Source organism: Babylonia areolata, chromosome 23, assembly GCF_041734735.1.
Source record: "Babylonia areolata isolate BAREFJ2019XMU chromosome 23, ASM4173473v1, whole genome shotgun sequence".
Classification (NCBI taxonomy): Eukaryota; Metazoa; Mollusca; class Gastropoda; order Neogastropoda; family Buccinidae; genus Babylonia; species Babylonia areolata.
In genome coordinates, this window is record NC_134898.1 from 45,713,841 (window position 1) to 45,723,840 (window position 10,000).

The 10,000-nt window shown below is 39.6% G+C and overlaps 2 protein-coding genes across 2 annotated transcripts in view; one reads left to right on the forward strand and one right to left on the reverse strand.

The window, feature by feature from the left end:
• Positions 1 to 1,698, forward strand: part of LOC143297687 (uncharacterized) — a 5,133-nt gene extending 3,435 nt beyond the window's left edge. Inside the window, exon 3 of the mRNA XM_076610106.1 lies at positions 1,064 to 1,698. Within this exon, the coding sequence (XP_076466221.1) occupies positions 1,064 to 1,698 (635 nt within the window). The remainder of the gene's footprint in view (positions 1 to 1,063) is intronic.
• A 2,727-nt stretch (positions 1,699 to 4,425) lies between these two features.
• Positions 4,426 to 10,000, reverse strand: part of LOC143298121 (pre-mRNA-splicing factor SYF2-like) — a 5,995-nt gene continuing 420 nt past the window's right edge. Inside the window, exons 2-7 of the mRNA XM_076610829.1 lie at positions 9,301 to 9,375; positions 8,542 to 8,667; positions 7,981 to 8,098; positions 7,159 to 7,249; positions 6,644 to 6,742; positions 4,426 to 5,156 (exon numbers count right to left, since the gene is read on the reverse strand). Coding sequence (XP_076466944.1) covers positions 4,991 to 5,156; positions 6,644 to 6,742; positions 7,159 to 7,249; positions 7,981 to 8,098; positions 8,542 to 8,667; positions 9,301 to 9,375 — 675 coding nt within the window. The 3' untranslated portion in view covers positions 4,426 to 4,990. The remainder of the gene's footprint in view (positions 5,157 to 6,643; positions 6,743 to 7,158; positions 7,250 to 7,980; positions 8,099 to 8,541; positions 8,668 to 9,300; positions 9,376 to 10,000) is intronic.

The following is a 10,000-nucleotide window of genomic DNA, read 5'->3' on the forward strand; positions in this document are numbered from 1 at the left end:
AATTTTATATTAAATTTTGGGATCCGCGATTGGTATCATTGAAGAGTTCCTTCCCTTGGACCAGCTATACGTCTCGTCTGTCCACACGAGACAAAAAAACAACAACAAAAAAGAACAACCCCCCCAAAAACAAAAACAACCCCAAACAAACAAAAAACAAAAAAAACACCAACAAAAACAACAACAACAAAACAAACCATGAACAAGAAAACAGAAAAAGAAAAAAGAAAGCTGTGTGGAGACTGGTGACCAGTGTCTGTGAACACGTACTGCCGATATGCAAACGCTGTCAGCTGCTGGCAGCAAATGGCTAAACTTAGTAGTGTGAAGGTAGCCTTTGTCTAATATAGTGGCAGTTTTAGGTCCCACAATCCTTTACGGCCATGGGAACAGTGAATAATATTCACTGTGTTTTGGGCTGGGTACAGGAAGAAGCTAGGCCTAGCCTTTGTCTAATATAGTGGCAGTTTTAGGTCCCACAATCCTTTACGGCCATGGGAACAGTGAATAATATTCACTGTGTTTTGGGCTGGGTACAGGAAGAAGCTAGGCCTAGTCCTTCACTTCCGCCATTTTAACCTCAGTCGTTCGTGGGCTGTGACTCCCACGTTCACTCGTATGTACTTGAATGGGATTTTACGTGTATGACCGTTTTAACCCCGCCATGCAGCCAGCCATACTTCGGGGGTGTGCACGCTGGGTATGTTATTGTTTCCATAACCCTCTGACCACTGACATGGATTACAGGATCTTTAACGTGCGTATTTTATCTTCTGCTTGCGTATACACATGAAAGGGGTTCAGGCACAAGCAGGTCTGCACATATGTTGACCTGGGAGATCGAAAAAATCTCCATCCTTTACCCACCTTGCGCCGTTACCGAGATTCGAACCTCAGATTGAAAGTCCAACGCTTTAACCAATCGGCTATTACGCCCGTCCCTGTCCTCAATATTTTCCAAGTCCACTTGTTAGAGAGTACAGTACAGGCTACAAAGAAAAACATAACAAGACAGACTGACAGACAGAGACTGACTCCTTAGAACACTTTATCATTCTTTCAGAACGTAGCTGCTCACGAAGTGGACGCCGTAAATCCTACGAGTTCGAAGACCTCCATCAGAGAAGAAGAAAACCCAGCCTGCAGCAGTCACGACCAGACACTGCAGTCAGCCGAAAAATCAGCCACGACAGTGCCACCCCGTACTACAGCGCCCCGACAAGGAATCCCAGTCACCAGGTCTGGAGGTCTTCCGCACAGGACATCCAAAGCCAAACATCGCACCTGTCTTCACCTCATCAATTTCGAACCAGTCTTTCTTTCAAACGTACCAGGAATACTTCTGATCCTATGACCAATCACAGGAGGGTAGGAGGAAGAGGAGGAGGAGGAGTTGGCTTGAATGATCACAGCATCAAAGCCAGACATGTGGCGACGACGTCAACAAATGAACATGGCGGACAGCAGAAAGTAGGTCAAGGTGAAGCTGAAGGTAAGGAATTAGGTCAAAGTCAGATGAAGGGTGGAAGAAGCGTGAGGGTGAGTGGGGAGGAGAGGAGAGTGACTGACAGGAGGCTGGTGGGTGGGGGAGAGGAGTGGGGCGCAACGCATTATGCGGTGACAGCTGTGGAACGGAGAAGGAAGATCAGCAAGGGAAGAGGAGGAGGAGGAGGAGGTGGGTCAGGGACCAATGAATAATTTCATTACCTCCCCCCAAAATTATCAATCAGTCAATCAGTTATCAACCAACCAATAAAAAAAATAGTTTATAGTCAAGCATAGTTAATAGAGGATCTTCTTTCTTCACCGCTCTCAAGGCCTGACTAAGCACGTTGGGTTACGCTGCTGGTCAGGCATCTGCTTGGCAGATGTGGTGTACACGGGTGTTCAGTGCTGGCACTTTAGTTGGCCCTGCGAAAGTTCGTGAACCCAGGAAGTAGGGCATGGATATAAATAAACGCGGCTGACAAACAGGCCGCGCCAGCGGCACTCGCTGTACGCTTGTTCGGCGGTAAATCTGCTTTGTTTTTTCGCGCATCATCTCCTCGGATGGATCGGAAATAACGACTAAAGAAGTGGTTTTCTAAAAAGAACACAAAATAAGCTTTCCATTGACTCCAAACACAATATGTTTTCTTACATAGCGGTTGTTGCGGCAACGGCTGAAACATAAATGAAGAAAGAGAAGAGAAGGATAAGCAGAAACATGATCGCAAAAATCGTTAAGTTTAAATCCCTCTCTAAGAAAACAGGCGTTTAGAACAGTAACATCGTAAATACACACAGAATATATAGCATGCCTGCATGCAGATCAGCTTACCTTTTGAGTTGTGCGATTTTTCTTGGCAGCACAACAAACGTTTAAATGAACACACTGTAGCAAGGTGAGTGCGAGCAGCAGGGGGATGGAGAGCGGGGTGAGTGTCTGTCGGCTTATGGCACTGCCTTACCCTTCATTCCACGAGAAAGACGAAGATTTTTAAGGTAAAAAAAAAAAAAAAAAAAATGAAACGATGATGTTGATAAAATAATGAAATTGTGTAAATCAAATCAAACTGCACTCCAATAATACAAGCAGGAATAGCAATAATTCAACTTTCTGTAATCGCTGCAGGAAATGTGTGGATGCTGTGAAAAGGTGGGAAAAGCGGGGCAGGGGCCGCGGGGCCGAGTGAAACAAAGAAGGCAGTGTCCCAGTTTGGCGCGCGGGGCCAGAAATACCGCGGCGAATGTGCCGGTCAGTACAGAGTGCGGTGGGAAAGTCTGGCATTAAAAAATTTTTGACCTAAGACGCTAGACGCTGCTCGGCTAACTAAAGAGCCGGATTTTGTGCTCGGCTGAGCAGCCGTGTGTAGCATATATGGATTTGTCCGAACGCAGTGACGCCTCCTTGAGCTACTGAAACTGCAACTGAAACTCTTCGTCGCTCATTCCAGTGCTTATTAAAGGATGTGACATCCCCCCCCCAAAAAAAACAAAAACAAACCGCAATGGTGGTTTTTATTTCATCTATGGTGTATAGTTATAACCCATCCTATTCTAACATAGCTACCAAGAAGGAAGATGGCAGAATGGTTATGATGTTCATCTGCAAATATAGCGTCCATGAGGGTCAGGGTTCGATTTCTGTCTCTACTATTGTCCCAAGTTTGATAGAAAATCGAACTGAGCATCTAGTCAATAGGATGAGATGATAAACTGAGGTCCTGTGTGCAACACGCACTGAAAAAGAGCCCACAGCAACAAAAGATTGTCCCCTGGCAAAATTCTGTAGGAAAACTCCACTCTAGTAAGTACACAAATGTATTTGCATGCACAGAAGGCCTGACTAGCGCGTTGGGTTATGCTGCTGTCAGGTATCTGCCCAGCAGAGGTAGTACAGCATACATGGATTTGTCTGAATGCAGTGGTACCTCCTAGAAAAACTGAACTGAAGCTTCCAACTCGCTAGTTCTAATGGGCTGCCAGCCATTTTGGTGGTGTTAGAGAAGTAATTGGATTGTTATTTGCTGCATGTTTATGTTTGAGACAGACAGCATGTTAACTTGCAAGTAGGCTGATGTATACATGTGTATGTGTTCCTGAATATGGGGGGTTACGTTTATTTTCCAAGCATTTTCACACATGAACAAGAGCAACACAGAAATGGTAGTTGAATTATCATACAGTAGTCTCTGAGTGTGTTGTCTCCAACCTGCACTGACACCTCGTTTCTGCATGAGTGTGCACACACACACAGTGTGCAGACACATTATACGTATGCAGGCATGCCTAAATTAACACATAGACACACAAACACATGCATCCATTCTAGTACCTTGGCTATCTCCCTCTCATTCTCACACACATGCGTGAGTTCAGACATAATCTTAATTTTCACTGATAAAATAGCATGAATTGCTTTGCTTCAAATAAAACAAAATCTTGTATATGAATTACTTTGTTCTCCTTTTTTTCAAGTTGCTTTTTAATGAAAGTGTTAGCAAAGGAATAAACAATTCCAAATATTTCCAACATTCTGAATAAAACAAAAGCTCTTTTTATGTATTTATTTATTTTAAAAATAGAAGGACGTTTTCATCAGCTTCCATGGACATACTTGATGATGATGTGTGTGTTTGTGTATACAGTGAATGATTGTGTGTGTGTGTATGTGTGTGTGCATGCGCATATGTGTGTTATGTATGTGTGCATGTGTGCTTACAATTTTAACAATTTTATATAATTAAGTGAGAGAGAAAGAGACTACTGGCAGAGAGAGACATACGCAAAGAAATGTAAAGAAGCAGAGAAGAAAAGTTACAATTCTAAGCCTTTTGAGCGGCAGCCAAGACAGACGGACAGACATCCAGTATGAGAGATTCTCAGCATGAAAACACCAGACAGCTTTCTTGCCCCAAGATACACAGTTGAACAGCATCAATGTGACTTCATTGTGTTTCATTTATTTATCAGAAATTCCCGCCCAAGGCAATGCAGAAAAAAGTAACAATTACATTGCATGTTATCTAAAAAACAAATTTCTGTACTGCTTCCATTTTTCTTTAAAACCTGACACTTTCACACCAGTCTCACAAGCTGTAAAATGAACAGCAACTCCAAATGCTTTCAAAACTAGAATGTGGCACGCAAGCATCCACAGTCACAAAATATACAGGCACCATCAGTCACACACTCATTTATCAAACAAAGACCATAAGCCTTGGGGGAAAACTTGGCTGACCGTTTCAAGTCTGCACTTTTCAAGATATGCCTAACCATTTACGGTAAGTTTGGTCATTACATATGCTGGGAGGTATGTACATATGACTCAAGAGACTCCAATCTCTGCTATGTAATTTCCTCAGAAACGCTCCAGTCTCCTCAACGACCTTCAACTTTGACCTTCCTTTCAAGTCCAGAGACTGGAAGTCATAGAAACGCTGCCATACATTTGCGCTCATGCTGAAATTTCAGTAAAATGTAAACATGCAGCAACCCAAGACAATGTTTACACAGCCGTCCCTCTCTCCAAGTTCTGTTTGATCTCTGTGGTGTACTGTCCGTAGAAACGCTCCAGCTTCTGGTTGAACTTCATGTTGCGTTCGTTGATGTAGCTCACGTCCTCCTCCTCATCGAAGCGTCTCCTGCGGCTGTACTTGTCACGCTTCTCAATCCTGGAAGAGAGTTATTGTGTGTCAAGCTGTCATCAATACATGAATGATCTGTACTTAAAACTCACTCCAGAAGGAGGACCCCGATTGAGGCCCTACTGTTTACATCCATTTCCGACGAATCGGGGCCTTAGATAGTTTTGATTTTTTGGAGTGGCACCTAATCTCACTGAGAATATCTTAACTGACCTTTCCACTCTCCTCTGCGACCAATAAATGCAGTGTGTGTTGCTGTGCTCACAAACAGAAGTTATTTTCGCGGTGACTGGTTCACGTGAACAGTGTGTGTCAACACTGGTGTCTGACCCAGTTTCGTCTCAGTCACAAGGCAGACAACAGAATTAGATGAAGGGGCCCTATAGTGGCTATCTAATCTTCTGAATTCAACCTGTTTCAAACTACTTGTGATTTCCTGGATTTTTATACAAGTCATCATAAGTGTGTGCAAATTTCAAACAAAGAATATGGATACTTTTATCATCTCACTGAAAACATTTGTTTTCTGGCGATTTTATTTCTTACCCATACAAATGGGTCGTCTGTGGGGAAAGTCAGAGGAGCTAACTGGCAGCACTAAGTGAGTTAATCCTGGAAGAGAAAGTTATCGTGCATCAAGCTGTCACCAACACATTGCATGGCCTGTACTTGTCATGCTTCTCAATCCTGGAAGAGACAGTTTATCATGCATCAAGCTGTCACCAACACATTGCATGACCTGTACTTGTCATGCTTCTCAATCCTGGAAGAGACAGTTTATCATGCATCAAGCTGTCACCAACACACGCAATGTAATAGAGAAAAAGATTACCAGCATTTCATTTTGCCAGACCATTGATAAACCCATTGCTGACCTCTGACATTTTTTTTATTTGATGCACTGACCTGTTCATGAGTTTCTGAACATGAGATAAAATTCATTGTGTGCAAGTTTTATAATTTGTTATAATTCATCATGACAAATCATTTCATGTAGATTTGTTTAGTGTCTCAAATTACTAACTTGTGGAAAAACAACAACAATAATAATACTATTACAATAAAAATGCCGACTAATGGTCTCGCCTCCCACACCACAGTGAGCTTGTGACATTTACAGTAAAAGATATATGTATGTATGTATGTCTCTCTCTCTCTCTCTATATATATATATATCTATATATAGATGTGTGTGTGTGTGTGTGTGTGTGTGTGTGATATATCTGTGTCTTAAAAAAACACACCAAAAAACCAACCTGATATTCTAAATCTTATGTTCACACACATTTTAACTACCTACTAAACCAGCCTGGATGTTGATTATACCTATCTATTTAATCCTTTCATAGTATATACCCATTTTATCCACACACACACACACACACACACACACACACACACTTCATGTCTAATATCACTCAAAGTGAACAGACACTAAATAAAAAGAAAATCTAAACAGCAGGACAAAAAACAACAAGCAAACAAACAAACAAAAAAACACAAACAACACATACTGTTTCTCCAAGTCCTTGACCATTTTGTCAACATTCTCCTCAGGGTCCTTCCTCTGATGCAGACCCAGTGTGTTGGCTGTGGCATAAAACTCATCACCCCTGAAACAAAAAAAACATGAACTTGCATGAAAGACAATATCACAGGTCTAAAACAGTGATTATACACATGGCACATCAAAGCTGTACACAAATAGTTAAGAACGTACCTTTACATCTCCTGGGTGAATAAAACAAGCACATAATGTAAATAACAAATTTAGTCCAGATTTAGGCAACCCCTCCAACAAAAAAAAAAAAAGAAAAAGAAAAAAAAAGTTAAAAATAAAGAAAAAAAGAGGAAAAATGTTTTCCTGCAAATACGTTTCATCTTATCTATGCTCTTCTACATTCAGTGGTCTGCCTGATGAGAAAGCTTCACTGCATTAAAAATTAAAGACAATGGTAACAAAAAACCCCAAACAAACAACAACAAAAAAAACCCACCACCACCAAACCAAAGTTGGTGACATACATACATTTTTTCTCGCTGGCGTTCATACCCTTGCTGGTCTGGTTTCATCTGTTTTGTTAGCCTCTGGTACTGGCGGTGTGTTGCTTGCTCATAATCTGAAAAATACAGTACACAGTGATCAAGAAATACAAAGAAACTAAACAACAACAACAAAAAACAAACAAAAAATAAACAAACAAAACAAAAAAAGCAAAACAAAACAAACAAAAACAAAAAGCAACAACAACCAAAAACAGCTGAAGACTGATGACTATTAGACTAACGCTTTTGCTTGTATCTAATTCTAAACAACAGGGTCATGTGATTCATAAAATTTTCATCATCAATATTATTGTTGATACTTATATTGTGCCTATCTTCAGTCTGACATAAAGCTCTCTGTGCTTTACAAAAGCACTTTGCATAACAGGCTGCCTACCAAGGTAAAGCTGACTGAGAACTGCCTTTAGGTGCTCATCATTCATTTCCAATGTCATTCAGTTAGGCTTCTGTCACATGCAAGTACACACACATGTATGGTGAAGTGGGCTTTAAAACAAAACTTTTTGCCAGTTTATCAACAGAAATCCCAACTACCAATTGGAGTGAGAACAGATGACATATCCCACAGTGATATATGAAAAGAAAAAAACCAGACTGAGTTATAAAACAAAACTAAATGAAAACATTAAACTGATTAATGAACATCGGCCATAAATTTTCTTTTCCTAATAGCATGAAAAATAAATTTGTAGACATGGAAGTTATTTGTACTATTCCACAGACAGAGACAGAGGCTGAGAGACAATGAGAGAGAATGAGGCACAGAAATATAGAGGCATGTTACCTGCAAAACCAGTGTCAGGATTTTTCTTTTTCTTCTTTCTCTCCCATCTCTCCACTTCATCGGCACCCAGTTCACGAAGTTTGACAATCTCAAAGTCTTCTCCTGTTTCTTGGCAGCGCTGCAAAATATAATAATAAAAATAATACTAACAATAATAATTTTCTAAAATGAAAAAATAAAACCTCTAATGTTTTATCAAGTTTTTCTTATCTGAAGCATAATTACAGGATCAAGATCGCATAAAATAAAATCAAAAACAAATTCTGTACAAGATGGCCAGTCTGAAACTGGTTCCAAAAATCCTTTGATTCAAACCTAAAAAGTCTAAAAAGCAATGTGCAGTCTGGTTACACAAGCTCGCCAGGAGGCTGTATACTGAGCGGATACCTTTAACAGCTTGTAGCAAAACAAAAGATTAGTAACAAACTTCTTTCTTACACAAACAGTGTATTCACAAACATACATTCAAGTATGCTAACTCTCTCTCTCTCTCTCTCTCTTTCACACACACACACACATACACACACACTGCACTGCCCATACTGAACAAATCTTACTGACCTTTTTCAGCTGGTCCTGCTCTTCCTCCCATTCGCTTCTCTTTCTCTTGGCCTCCCAGTTCTCTGGTCGCTTGTTCCTCTCCTCTTCTGCAGCAGCTTCTCTGTTGTTCAGCTTCCTTGCTTCATTCTGCCAGGAAATTGATGACAGGAAAAACGCATAGTAACACAACAGATATTTTCTACAGCATGAAAATCTGGTGAAAACTGTATCACTGTGTGCCAGGATCAACTTAAACAGTTTAAGAAACAGATCTGTGGACAGCATAAAAACTTCACAGTCTGTATATATGCTGAGCTAACATCTTCTTCCTCACTCCTGCAGATACAGTGATGCACACTCAGGAACATACAAATTACAATGATACTGATAGAGACCAAGTTCACACATACATGAAGACACATACAATGCACACAGATACACAGTGACACACACAAGCCTTTAATACCACTAAAAATTGAATATTACAAACAGAGAATATTCCATAAATCCATACAATAATTCTGTAAAAATAAACTGATTAATGAGATTACATAGGCATACAATCATCTGAGATTACACTGCATACAATCATTCGAAAATAATACAACCAAAATCTTTTTTCTGTCTTTCCACCTCTCTTTTAACTGTCTGTGGAGTCTGTTAATACATTTGTCAGCATTTTGTTCCAAACGTTCAAGATATTATTAGTAAATAATCAAAAAGTATCATTCTTACTACTAAAAAAAAAAAAAAAAAATCACCATTTGAAAGTGCACTTACCATTTTAAGCTCTAGATCTCTCAGTCTATTCAGTCGAGACATCTTTGTTGCAGCAGATGAGGTGCCTGCTTTCGCCTAAAAAGCAAAACATGTTACAAAGAATACACATATTATTATGATATATAATATAATCAATCAATTTAAATTTAAATTTTGCATGGGGCTGTCTCACTCGTTCATAAATCAGAGAAACAAATCGGTCACTACTATGGTAATTAAATGATTAATAAATCATCACTAAATGTAAATTTGAACATTAATATGAATAATATTGAGTCATGAAAAACGGTGATGATGTAATTGTAAATAACTACTAGTGAAACATGAGATGCAGACTGAATATTTAAATAAATAAATGAATCAACAACAAAACAAGCATGAAGCAATGAAACAAATAACTAAATAACTACACACACACACACACACACATGCACGCGCACACATACGTGTGTGCAGCAGGGCTTCTGAGAAGGCCAATATAATTTTATAAATTTATATGTCTGTTACTGATGCTTTGAAAAAGTGAAGAATGCACTGCATGATCCTAGGATGTTTGCCATACGGCTATTATACTGAAAAATATTGCTAAAGCCAGTATACATATATATCCTAAGTTATAACTTAAACATATCAAATAAAGTTGATGTTGTGGTTTCTATTTTCATTTTTTGTGTCAATAAAAAACTGAATTAATCTTCTT